General features: G+C 42.7%; 1 protein-coding gene across 1 annotated transcript in view; it reads left to right on the top strand.

The window, feature by feature from the left end:
- Positions 1-14,182, top strand: part of DPP4 (dipeptidyl peptidase 4) — a 187,345-nt gene that overhangs the window by 114,349 nt on the left and 58,814 nt on the right. The window contains 3 exon segments of the mRNA XM_030209009.1: positions 401-504; positions 9,793-9,928; positions 11,552-11,596. Coding sequence (XP_030064869.1) covers positions 401-504; positions 9,793-9,928; positions 11,552-11,596 — 285 coding nt within the window.

The following is a 14,182-nucleotide window of genomic DNA, read 5'->3' on the forward strand; positions in this document are numbered from 1 at the left end:
GAGGCATAGATGTTGGAAAAATGGTTTTAACAAAGTGCCAATTTTGTTAACAAAGAATGTGGATAGAGCCTCAGCTGAAGGTGCTGAACTAGCTGCAGGCTTAGGAGTAGGATTAATCATTTGTTGATAGATGGAATAAAGGTCCCTAGAGGGGTTAGGGGACTTCAGAAGCTTGTAAATGATGATCAGTTTGTGAACTGAGTATGTGCGGGGAGTGCTGGCATCAGTAGCTAGAAGTATGCCACTGAATTCCCTACTGCTCAGACGGCACAGGGACTTGAGCAGAGATCATCTTAAGCTGGCAGGGCTTGGGTATTCCTGTCAGCCAAGGTATTTTATAATCATTGGAGTTCTGTGGCTTCAATTTACTTAAAGATATTAATCTATTTTATTTGTTAAGGCTGGAACCATTAACCCCACAGTGAAATTATTTATTGTGGATACACAGTCTCTTCAAAATGTGACAAAAAAAGAAATTGCAGCACCTCATGATATAGCAACAAGGTAAGCTGTTAATTTTTCTGCCTTAAAGGGTTACTAGATTTCATTTTCAGTGCTTGTAGCTAGCTCCCACTGGCTGCTGGGTTGTCTATAAGACCTATATATTGCATGTTTCTGGTCTAAGACCATGCTACTTTGCAGAGATGGGTAGTAACAAAGTACTTGTACTTCATTACAGTACTTAAGTATAATTTTCAGTACTGTTATTTGTAAGGAGTTATATATATTTTTTGCAATACTTCTTATTTGTAATTCGTTACACATAAGCAGTACTTTTGTACTTAGTAACGAAGTACAAGATGCAAAAAGTATTTAAAAAAAAAGTATTTTCCCTGTCTCTGCGTGAACCTGATTGGCTACCACGGGAACAGGCACTATGATATCCAATCAGGTTCAAGCAGAGGCAGGGAACATAAAAGGAAGGCTATTTGCCCTGCCCCCTCCTCCCCACCCCCCAGGCCTCAATGTGCCCTCCCAGAGCTTACCTTTTGCGCCCTGGTGGTCTTGTGACCTTCTTCAGGGCAGGAAGGAAGCCCCTGTCTTTCTATCCACTACTGCAGTTCTCCGCTATACCGTCGCATATTCAAAATGGCTGCTGAGACTTCAAGTATGGCTACTCTTATGTTCTTATGACTTTATACTTTGACTTCACTACTTTTGAAGCCAGTACTTTTACTTTTTACTTGAGTACTTTTAAAAAGCAATGAACACATTTCTGCTACTTTGCGTCTTTTGCTCCCTCTGGAAATTAAACTTGTTTGGGGACCACAGGGACTGAAGATGATATGTTGTGTACAGGATCTTCCCTGAAGTAAAATCAGTCAGATCCTTTTTGGCAGAAATCCACAGCACATGAAACAGACATTCCAACTGAATAACTGGCAAGGAAGTGCATGATCATCAGCAGTGCACTAAGGAATATCCCCATAGACTAGACTGTATTGGATAAAGTCAACAATACTGACCTAATTTTCATTATCATACCTCTTATAAAGAACTGGATTTTCCATTAGGCAGAATAAGCATCAGCTTAGGGGTGTCTTAGGTCTGAAGAGCACAACTTGCCTTTAAAAGGTATATCTGATCGGAGAGAAGAAAAAAAGAGAGGGAGCCTAATGATAATGAGGTGTATCTTCAAAGGAGGACCCACATCCCTCCCCCTGATCCTGCAGCTTCAGAGGGCTACCATCCCCCCTCCCCTAACTTCCTAGGCTGGATGCCATGGGCATAGGGAGGGGCAAGGGGGAATTTACCCCTCTGGATTCCTTAGCTGTTGAGCCAGTTTTCTGCCAACTGCTGGCCTCAGGGATAGCTCTGTCCAGTAGCTCCCTTCTCCACCTGCAAGCTGACTGTACTGTTGTGCTACTGCAGTCCTCTTATCCTTGCCAGGACCTGTGACAGTGCGAGCTGTAATAACAGAAAAGAACCTCAAGGTGTGGCTGAGCCTTTGTGAGTCTGCTGAAGGAAGTCTCTGCCACATCCCGCCCCCACAGCAACAGGAAGCCTGAAACAGAGGGGGCGGGATACAGCAGTGACTTCATTTCAGTGAGCTCACAGAGGCTCAATGAAGCCCCATAGTTCTTTGCTGTTATTACAGGTGGCACTGCTGCAGGTCCTGGCAGAGGTGATGTGACTGCAGCAGTGCAGCAGTATGCCGGCTGGCATGTGAGGAAAAGAGATATGCTGGCTGGAATATGAGGAAGAGAGATCAATGCTGTAAACTTTGGAAGGGAGGGGTTTGACAGGAAAACCTGGATTGGGCCATGGCTGGTTGAGGTAGGAGGAGAACTGTGGCCATGTAGAGCAGGAATAGGATGACAAAGGAAAAACACTAGACATAGGGGAGAAATAAAGGAAGAGAGAAATAGAGAGATGGAGAAGAGGCAGCACAAGGAGAAGATTAGGGAGATGGAGGAAGATGCACACAAGGGGGAAAATAGGGAGATGGGGGACTGCAGAACAAGAGAGAGATTAGGGAGATGGGGCATGATGCAGCAGAAGGAGGGAGAATAGGGAGATGGAGGATGATGCAGCACAAAAGGAAGAATAGGGAGATGAGGGATGATGCAGCACAAGGGGAGAGAATAAGGAGGGTGTGCTGGATATAAGGGAAATAGGGAGGTGCTGGGTAGGGGGAGAGCAAAAAGAGAGTATATGCTGGATATAGTGAGAGAGAGAGGGAGATATATTGAATAGGGAAGCGGGAGAGAGAGGGAGAGCTCATGAACAACTGAGGAATAAGGTTGGGGAAAAAGAAAATGATAGGGAATTGTAGAACTGGGGTGAGGGGAAAGAAAGCTATGGGTAGGTGCTGTGCATAACATGAAAATTAAGGAGTGATTGGTAAGAAGTGAAATCTCAATAGCAAAGCTGAACGTACCTGGAAAAAAGATGGAAGGAAGAGATCCATTTTAGAGGTAAATGTAGGAAAGAAAGAGAAGACTGGAGGAGAGAGAATTGGCAAATAGGACAAGGGTCTCTGGAAAAAGAGTTAAGAAATGTATATCTGCTATCTTCATATCTTGCACAATAGATAGTGAAATATTTCTAGTTTTCTGGTGTAGATCTTAAAGCAAAAAAGTTTGGTTTCTTGGGGGTTTCAGTTTAATTTTAGGCTATATAGTTTTATTTTTAGTTTATGTTTGCTATTACCTGTGTTTACAAAGGTGCGCTATAGGCGCATTTGCGTTTTTAATGCACATTAAATGCTAGTGCACGTCAAACGCTAATGCATCTATAGGAATGTATTGACACGTTAGCGTTTAATGCATCTTAACTTTACAGGCGCGTTAAAAACGCTAATGCACCTTAGTAAACATACCCCTAAATATCTGTTTCGTGTGACAGTGTGTGTGTCCAAAGCTGGGTATTCTGTTATCATGGAGTTTCTATGTAAGGATCTGTTGTAATCTGATTTCTTCAGTTTTCCCATTTGGTGTAATAGTGTCCTAGGGCCCTAGGGTCCTTATTATGCAAGGTGTGGAAGATAGTGTTGTAATGGTAGATTTGCTGTGGGTGGAGAGAGAGAGAGAGAGAGAGAGAGAGAGAATATGGCAGTTGAGAATAGTTTGTCTGCTGTGAGTACTAAAGAGGCATGGGAACATTGCTTATTCCATGATTTAATTAAAGGCCAATTGCCCCAAAAAACTGGGTTAGGTATGTTAGAAAAAGATGCATCAGAGACCAAAGCATTAGAGTTGAATAAGACCCATGAAAATAGTAAGGTACTTACCCGTGAAAGCTGAAGCATTTGTTGGCACTGATTAGCCTGAAGGATCAGGCACGTGACGGGCCCTAAGCAAACAGGCAGCAGAGAAACAGTCTCCTTAAATACACAGACAAATTCAGTAGTTCTGGTAGCAATCTTATGGGGGTCATGTGACCAAGGGAGATGACTTCAGCATGGAACCCAGAAAAGCCACTCGCAGGGGTAAAAGGCAGCAGTTTGGAGAGCCATTAGGTATGCCTACGGGAAAAACAACAATCATTAAGCAGGTAAATAGTCACATTAATTAATTGCTAGTTAATGACTTGTTAAACAATTTATTTGCATACACATGTTCAGTCTGTGCCAAAATTTGTTGCGCAGCCCATTAACTTGCATTAATGGTCTTAAGTGTTAGAAAATAAGCCCTATGTGCAATTTCCTTTTACTGACCTAAGCATATCCCTGGGGAATTCTGCTTCCCAATGAAGCTGAAAGTATGCACGCTGAAACTGGGCACAGGTGTGTAATTTTTATACAAGCGTAAATCAGTATTTACCTGGGTAAATTACTTACTAAGGGGCTCTTTTACTAAGCTGCGGTAAAAGGGGCCCTGCGCTAGCAGCAGCGGCTGATTTTGCCGCATGCCAGGGCCCCTAATACCACAGTGGGTAAAAAGTCTAAAAAAAGAAATGACCTTGCAGTAAGTTCACACTTGCCACATAGCCATTTTGAAGGGATCACTCACCACAACCCATTGAGGTGGCGATAAGAGCTCCTGTGCTAACCTGGTGATAACCGGGCAGCACCAATTACAGCTGGGTAACCCCCTGTGGAAATATTTTTTCAAATATTTCTGCTAGCACTGGAAATGCCACACACTGGGGATGGAACTACTGCTGGCGCCCATGTTGGACTGGCGGTAGTTCCGGGTTGGTACGCGGCAAGCCTTTAATAAAAGGGTCCTTAAAACTGCCCTCCATAGAACTAGTTGTCAAAGACTTAGGAAAAGCATGCAAGGTAGTCATTTTCAAACATATAGCGCCCTCTGCTGTGGTAAGAAATGACCACTACTACAATTGAACTGTCATTATTTCCAGACAATTGTAACTGATTCATACCAGCAACTTCATATGTTTGCTTTAAAAATAATTACATTAAATGAATTATTTTTCAAAACTGCATTTTTACTCCCTAGCTTTCAATCAGGTCTTGAAGGAAAGAATGTGTATATTTTCTATTTGAAAATTGCAGAGGAGAAAAGCACCCACGGAAATGTGCACCTTCTTTTTCTGTAGACCAATGTGCATGGTTTTCTAAGTAGAAAACTAGGAGATCTTTTTACAAAGGCGCAAAATGTTACCTTAGTGCACCCTTATGCAAGTCTTTCTCACGTGCATAGGCCATTTCTTCCTGCAGCTGGAAAATAGTCAATTTCCAGTTTCCGGCATTAATGGCCACATACTGATGTTGCCATTAGAGCATGACCATTAAAAAAGATTAATGTGTGAGCCTTTACTGCCACCTATTTCATAGGTGATAAGGGCTCACATGCTAATCGCATGCTAATCATTTAGCACATAGGCTAAATGATTTCATAGAAGTGTCCATTTGCCACCCCTCAAATATGACCCCTCCATGAAAAAGGTAAGAACTTTTTAGCACATAGTATACATGCACAGAGTGCAAAATTATAGAAGGTCACCTCAGCGCGTCTGCGGTAAGCCCTTTCAAGCTGTGGTAGACGTATGCTAGAGCTTATCACAACTTGGTAAAAGGACCCTTAAGAATGATGCTGCCTGTCTGGGCCTGAATCTGCCTCTGAACCTGCCTAATTTTCACATATTTCACGTCTCTTACCTTTACCTATTTACAGGGCTAATGGATTTCAAAGAAATTACCTTCCCTTTATTTCTGTTTAAATATTTCTCACTGCTAGATATATTCCTATTTTAAAGAGCTTTCCAAGCAAGCAGAATATCTGTGTCGCCTGGTTGCTGCATCCATCGTCTGTGGAGCTGGAGAAGGCAGTTGAAGAGCTGCTTTCCACTTCTTCTGCAGCCGGCTTTCTCGACTTGGCCTGTCCGGGCGCGCTCATCTCATCCTGCCACGGTTCGAGTGGCCGGGTGCCACTGTTCACTCAATTGAAGTCCTTCCTGCCAGCATATCTGTATTTTGGACTTTACTTTTCCCTTCCCTTTCTCCTCTGTTCCTCTACCTCCTCTCCTGTCATTGTATTTGTTTTCTTAGTTCATTGTAAGCCGCTTTGGGACTGCTTTTAGTGGCAAAAAGCAGGGTATAAATGTTCTAAAATAAAATAAATAATAAATAAATTGCAAGGTTCCTTATCAGTCTTAATTCTTCCACTGTAATTATTAGCAAGTGAATGCGTCTTTCAGTTCTTTTGATCATGGATCCAAGATGTTTGCATATGGACAGTGTCTTTATGTGCTCTTCTTACATCTATGTCTGTAGTCTGCTGGAACTTACCTTGTTGTTCCTCTTGTTGGTACGTTTCATGCTCCGTCGTGCTATTATACCACTTCGCCAGTGCGTAAGAGTCTCTCTGTATTTTTAAATAGGCTGCTTCTTTCCCGCTGTTCTCTCACGTTAATAATGTCAATGCTGTCTATGCCCTACGCGTTTCGCTCAAGGTGTCTTCAGGGGCTTCGACTCTTGCAGTTCTTTCATACTTAATTCTGTGGCCTCGGCCAAAACAGTCCCCTCCATGGTATGCAGGAAATGGCGTCTATCTCTTCACTCACGCTACTCATGCGTGGTCTGTATTACCCTCGTTGACCTTTACCGCCCGGTTACCACATGAGACCATACCGCTAGGTCAATGGCTTGCGGTAAGGTCTCAGACCCAAAATGTATGCGCAGCAATTTTCATTTTGCCTAGCATCCGTTTTTGGCAAAAAAGGCATTTTTTTGTAGATGCACTAAAAAATAATTTAGAAAGCCACACTAGCGATTCCGGCGTGGCAAATACAACAAAGCCCATTTATCCTCCTTCTCAGAATTGTAAAAGAAGCCCTAAATCTTTAACCATAGTAGAATCCAATTCCATATATGAACTTGAGTCTTTTCCCAGAGCCTCTAATGTAGCAGATACTTCTTGTAATTTCAACACCCAGGCCTCAACCCTAGACCTAAAGACAGACTAAAACATAGAAGAGACAGAAACAATTTTTATTAATGTATCCAGGTGTATTACAGAGAGGGGCTATGGGGTCCTTTTACAAAGGCACACTTAAAAGTGGCTTGTGGTAGTGTAGGCTTGGGTTTTGGGCGCGTGCCAATCCATTTTTCAGCGCGCCTGTAAAAAAGGCCTCTTTTTTGTTTCCCCGAAAATGGATGTGCGGCAAAATCAAAATTGCCGCGTGTCCATTTTGGATCTCTGACCTTACTGCCAGCCATAGACCTGGTGCTAAAGAATTTGGGCGGTATGGATCTACGCGCATCAGATGCCACTTGGTGCATGTCCGCTAAGTGCACCAGAAAATAAAAATTATTTTTCAGACGTGCGCCAAAAATGAAATTACCACAAGAGCCATGCGGTAGTCAGGTGATAAGTCGATTTTGGGTGTGAGTAGTTGCTTACGTGGCTTAGTAAAAGGGGCCCTATGTTTTTATGTTTCAACAATTTTTATTGATGATTCAACAATGTAAGTATCCAACAAACTCTGTATACAGTGCAATAAAAGAAATAAACATAATCTGAACAGTAGCGGCAATAACCACATCATCAAAATTTGTAACATTTCCTTCCCAACCTACCCCAGTGCCCTTGCCCCCCCTCCAGAATAACGTCAAACAGTTTGCATAAATGTTTCAGCCATTAAATCACATCCTACCAATTCTAGGCATGCAAAGGCCCTATGTTTTTACTGAAATTTCCTAGTACGTATGTGGTCAAATATCAATCTAAAAGTATATATATTTTTTATTTCATCACAGTTGTCTGCTTTCTTAAGTGCTAGAAGAAGTCCTGTGGAGCCTCTGTTTACTGTTCCAGTGGTCCCCATTAGCTCTAAATTGTTAGTTTCTGTGTATTTTTAGTCCTGCAGGAATTCTTTTTTTAGATTTTTTTTAACCTTTTTTTTCTCCTTTATACTATTTGATGCTCTCCAGATTTTTTGGCCTGAAGAAGTACATTTCCTTTAACTTTATATTATATACATTGCGCTTTGTAATCTGGTTAATTACTTCTTTTCTGTACAAGTGGATGCTTGCTTAAGTTGTAAAAATTCATTAAAAAAATATTGATGGTTTCCTCTTTTTAGCTGGACATTTCCAGTGATTTCAGTTTCTGCACCTGAATGCACTCTGAAGGGATCTGGAGGGGAAATGAAAAAAAAAATAGGATAATGATTCTGTCATAATTACCTATATATATTTTGACAAAATAAGACACAAATGGGTAAAGTTAGTACCAGAGGCAGATCTACAATAAGATGCAAAGGGACAGGTTTACTAAAGTATGTAAAGGTCTTTTGTGATGGCACAACTTTCCAACCCCCCAGCTAGATCATCCCCTGGTCCTGTAGCAGTGCCGTAGCGAGGGTGGCTGACACCCGGGGCGGGTCACCGCTGCGCACACCCCCCACCCGCCGGGTGCAGCACGGCTCCCCCCTCAGTGCGCATCCCGCCGGAGCGCATTCTTACTAGCATAGGAAAGCGGGGAGCGGGCAGGAGGGCTGATCCGCCCCGACTGCACGTCGCTGGGAGCTGCGTCAGCTCCGCTGGTTCCCTGCTGTCTCTGCCCCGGAACAGGAAGTAACCTGTTCCGGGGCAGAGGGAGCAGGGAACCAGCGGAGCCGACAGCCCCCCAGCGGCGTGCACCTGGGGCGGACCGCTCCCCCTTCCTACGCCACTGTCCTGTAGCCCCAAACAGTACCCCTCCATCTGATGAGCACTCCCTCTGGACATTACTCCCCCACAATCAAGACCACCCCAAGATCAGACACGCCAAGGATAAGTCGTCCCCCCCCCCCCCCCCCCCCAGGATCAGGCCCCAACAGGAACACTTGAGTGGAGGGAGATCAGTCCTCCTTCGCTTCTGTCCCTATAGCTGATGGATTTCAAAATGGTGACTCTGACATCTAGCAGTAGTCTTCCAGTACTACTGCTAGGGGTCAACCTCCTGCCCTCCAAACCAGAACTTCTTTGTGTGCCTCCCCAATCCACTGGTACCTATTGGGATCTCACTAGTGGGGGGAGGGGGTCAGGAGTGATCTCTTGACCCCTAGCATTAGCTTTGTGGTACTGCCACTTGGGTTCAAGCTGCCAAATAAGCGCTGGGAGAAAATGGAACAAAGAAAAATCTGATTTTGGGAATGAGGTCTTCATTGAGAGGATGGGGGGGGGGGGGGGAGTCTAATATGGAGGACTGGAATTGGGGAGTTTCTGATCTGGGTAGGAGGTCTAAATCAGAGGTGAGTCTAATCAGGTGGGAGAGTTTGCTGGAGGGATTGGGGGGTAGGATATAATCGTCAGTAGACCTTTGTCCCCTTTCAAATGTTACAGGCCTGACTTGCCCAGCTGTAGCAATGCAAAAAATAAATTAATAAATTTACTGCTCAGTTTATTAATTATGCTATTTAGATACCATTGGCTAGTGATTTGTGCAGTAAACTGAGCTTTGGTAAAATGCAATTTTATCACAGTTTAGTAAGTACCAGCCTATGAATGTTATTTTCTTCCTGCATCTACGATTGGGCCTAGACAATAGGGCTCATTTTCAAAGGACTTAGACATACAGAATTCCATAAGTTGCTTTGTAACTTTGTAAGTCTAAGTGCTTTGAAAATATGCCTCAATGTCTCCCCTTATGTACTTACTTATGTACTCTGTGTAGCTAGAGGTATATACATTCTCAAATGATGAGTAGACTTTCGCCACATCAAGGGAAGGAAATTTTCAAACCACCAATTTGCGTAGGTAAAATTATTTTTTACCAATGTAAATGGCTTTGAAGATTTTAAATGAAAGTTAATATATATGGGGAAGGCAATTCTCAACTTTCCAGTTCATTATTGCTTTCTCTTTCAGTTGAAATGCTTAATGTATCTTTTCCTTTGTAGTGATTATTATTTGAGTGTTGTGACCTGGGTAACAGATGAAAGGATATGCCTTCAGTGGCTTAGAAGAATACAGAATGTGTCCATCCTAGTCATTTGTGACCATCAACCAAACACAAGAGCATGGGAATGTGCACCGGTATGTACCATTAGCTTACTGTTTCCCTAAACATGTTGGCGTCGTTTTACAAGCCCTATTTGATAAGTGCATAAACTGGCACTTAAATGTAAGTCCCCACTTTACAAAGCAAGTATTGCACGTATGAAACCTTGGTGCATGTAGATAGCAAGGGAGCATGGTCTGGGCATTTTTAGGCAGGACAAGGGAATGCCAAGTTTATAAACATATTGTTTTCAGAAGGGGACTAAACGTCTATGCCCTAAAAAAAACAGCATCAGGAGTGCACCTGCTACCAAGCTCATTTGGTAAACAGCTCACCACTGGATTAGGAGCAGTTGCTTCTTTATCCCTCAATGGTTTTTGATTCCCCCACCCCCAACACACAAATGCAAAACTGTTTTGTTTCAGAACTATTTGATCTAGCTATAGCCTGGTGTACCTATTAGATATTATATTAAGCTGTTGAAGTTGTTATACTCACAGAAAACTGACCAAGTGTTTGCAGAACATAAGGAGAAGTATTATTATTATGATCATTTCATTATTATGATGATGATTATTAATATTAAAATGGCAAGGAAACCCAGTCCTTTTGACAGTGTCTGGATAATAACTGATTATGGGACCCTCTTAAAAAGGCGCGTGCCAAGTCAGCCCTACTATTTTCTACTACAGGGGCAGTTTACATAGGAGGTGGGGGAGATTTACATAGGAGACGATAAGGGCTCATGCAGTAAATGGCCAGAGCTAATTCTGGACTTAGCGCCTGGCCATTATTGCCAAAATTAGAAATTTGGCTTTTTGGCAGACGCGCTCAGAGGTGGCCTGAGCGCGTGGGAAAATCGCCTGCTAAAAGTAGCGCAGACCACTTTTTACTGCGCCTTTGTAAAAGGGCCCCCATGTTTCTAATTTCACAAAGATAATCAGTTATATGGTGGCTTACATACATTTATTTTTCTAAAATGTATGTGTATACTCACGCATTGGCTCATAAACATCCATTTCTCCTGTATTTTAGAACAGGTTCTATGTCAGCGGATTCTGTTCTAAAACACTGGTGACCTTGAGATGCGCTGACCTCCATATCTCAATTCCTATTTCTATGTCCTGTCTAAAATAGGGCTGCTCATAAATGATTCATCTGATTTAGTAAGATGTGCTAACATTTTGTGTTTTAACTGCAAAAAGTAGGTGCAAAACCAATGTGGTAATTGCTGAGGGCGCGCCTGGAAGTTTAGGAAAGACATCTGTGCTTTAACATGGGGTAAAATGTCACAACCATATTTGAGCTGTAGGTAAATGTGGGATGCAGTCAACTGTACCTCTTGATATGGGCTTAAATGTTGTAGGTTTTCTGCTGTGTTGACGCTTAATATCTGGTACCACCCCCTGCATTAACTGCAAGGTGTAGTTGCCAATCATTTCCCACTTTCTAATGGTGATTTCTGACTAGCTGTTTAAGCAGGTAGTACACTTTTGAAAATATGTCCCTTAGTATTAAGTGAAATTTAAAAAAAATAATGGATGATGTTTACAAGTGTTAGAATACAGAGAAGCAGGGGCTAATAATATGCTATATTCATAAAATATATTAGATGTATTATTTATTCATATCTTTTTTTGCTGTTTTATTGTATCAAGGACTATAACTATAGAGAAGAAAGTCAATCTGGATGGATTGGTACTGTAAGTATTCAGTCTACAAAGCACTATGTAAAAATAAAATTTAAAATAAGAGTATGAGCAACATAAAGGTGATAAATACTTATGGTGAAGATTTTGCAAAAGAGCTTATAGCTTCCATTTACTGACATTCAGGGTGATGTGCACAGAATGTAGACCTGTGTGGGAATTGGTTTCCCTTCATGTCTTGATTTCTGACAGGATTTTAAAGATGAAACATTTTTCCAGCTCTTACTGATCAACAGCAGGGCTGGAAGTCTTTAGTGTGTGGAGTCTACTATGGTTTGGTATGTTTCAGTATCAACAGGAGCACTATTTCTGGTTTGCTTTTGTGGTGGGGGAGGGGTTTGCATCTTAATATTTTGGCATCCAGCCTTTTTCTGTAGGTTAAGCAGATAGATATTTTTTTTTTCAAGCTGATTTTCTGAGCTGGAAATAAGTAGAGCAACGCAAAGCAAAGCACTGAGGTGATGTATTAGATAAAATGTAAAACTATGGAGGAAGTTATCAACATAGGCTGCTGTTAAGATGTGTTAATTTACAGTTAGCCCAGATATTAGTAATTAGGTCTCACTGAATAAAATAGGACCTGTGGTAAAATAACATGTTTTAATGGTAGCTCACATTTATAATTTATGTCCTTATGATAAGAAAGCTGTCTTTCTATTTATTTGGATTTGGCTCTCGCCTTTTCAGTAGGAGCTCAAGGTGTGTTGCATTCAGATACAGCAGGTATTAGGGAGTATATTCTCTACAAGCATTAACATGATGTGGTTATTTACTGCTGTTGAGCTGGAGTTGTTTTGCTGTATTCCACATCAGGTGCAAGGTGCAGTCCCTACCCATTCTCTGCATTTATTTGTGGGCCCCTTTTGCTAAGCTGCGGTAAAAGGGGCCTTGTTTTTGATGCGCGCTGAGGCCTCTTTTACTGCAGTGGGTAAAAAGCTGTCTTTTTTTTAAAAAAGAAATGGCCGTGTGGTAAATAAACCATTTGCCATGCGGCCATGTTTTATTTGGGGGGGGGGGGGCACTTACTGCTACCCATTGATGTGGTGGTAAGGGCTCCTGCGCTAACCCAGTAGTAACCAGGCAGCACGCGGTACTCCTGATTACCACCAGGTAAATGCCGGTGGGGGGGGGGGCAGTATGCAGGTCCCTGGGGGGGAGGTATGTGTGTGTCACCGGAGGCATAACAAAGGCGTGGACGGCCTTCTTTCAGACATTTTGGATCTCCTGAACTGCCCCACCCCCTCCACAGGAACGGCCAAATTTCAAGGGAGGGGAGTGTAGGAGTGGAGTAGTGGCCTAGTGGTTAGAACACTGTTCTTGCAATCCAGAGGTGGGCAGTTCAAATCCCACTGCTGCTACTTGTGATCCAAAATCCAAATAAATAAAGGGGGTGTCAGAGGCATAGCAGGTATAGATATCCTTCTCACAGAAACATCCAGGCATGGACAGTCTTCTCACAGAAACATCACATTTTGGACATCCTCAACTGCCGTTGCAGGGACTGAGGCATAGCGAAGGACATCCTTCACCCATACTAAAAAAAAAAAAAAACATCCCTGACGAGCACTTGGATGTTTTCACCTGGACTTGTATTTTTCTAAGGTTGTAGATGGCAATTTATTTAAGGTTGTAGACAGCTATTATACACACAGCTTGTCTGCATGTATAAAGCCATCTTTGGCATGCGCAGAGCAGCCACGCATAATGCTTGGCTGCTCTGCTCTGGGTTCCCCTCTTTAGGAAGGAAATCGTGTGCAAATGTTAGCTCATTTGCATGCAATTTCCTTCATGCATGCCCGTTCCTTTCCAAATCGCTAAGTAATTGGTAAGGGAAGGGCTTTTTCCATTCAGTTAGTGGGACCAGTGCACTATGAATGCTGGCTCCTCCCATGACCAAATCGCTTGGATTTGGTCGTTTCTGAGATGGGCGTCCTCGCTTTCCATTATCCCTGAAAATCAGAAACGACCAAGTCCTGGGGACGACCATCTCTAAGGTCGACCTAAATTTGCTGATTTGGGCGTCCCTGACCATATTATTGAAATGAAAGATGGCTGCCTATCTTGTTTCGATACGGGTTTCCCCGCCCCTTGCTGGCGCCATCCTGCGAGGACGTCCCCAGGAAAACTTGGGCGTCCCTTTTGATTATGCCCCTCCACGTGGCACCCATTCTATAAAGCAGGGGTTCTCAACTCAGTCCTCAGACACACCAAGGTAGTCTGATTTTTAAGATGTCCACAATTAATATACATGAGATCAATTTGCATAAAATGAAGACAGTGTACGCAAATTCATTGTGGGTATCCTGAAAACCTGATTGGTTGCGTATGTCCGAGGACTGCGTTGAGAACCCCTGCATTATAAAATACTAGAATAACAGATAACATCATTACTTTAACACATTTCTTATTTTGGTAACTTCTAATGTGACAAGTTTTATTTGAAATTATCAAATAGCCTAGTAACTAAGGGGCCCTTTTACAGAGTGGCGGTAAGCCTAACACGGGCTTACTGCTCGCTCCTCCGGGATTACTGCTGGCCCAACATGGCCGCCGGTGGTAGTCCCACCCTGAGCGCGCAAC

This window comes from Microcaecilia unicolor, chromosome 7, assembly GCF_901765095.1.
Source record: "Microcaecilia unicolor chromosome 7, aMicUni1.1, whole genome shotgun sequence".
NCBI classification, from domain to species: Eukaryota; Metazoa; Chordata; class Amphibia; order Gymnophiona; family Siphonopidae; genus Microcaecilia; species Microcaecilia unicolor.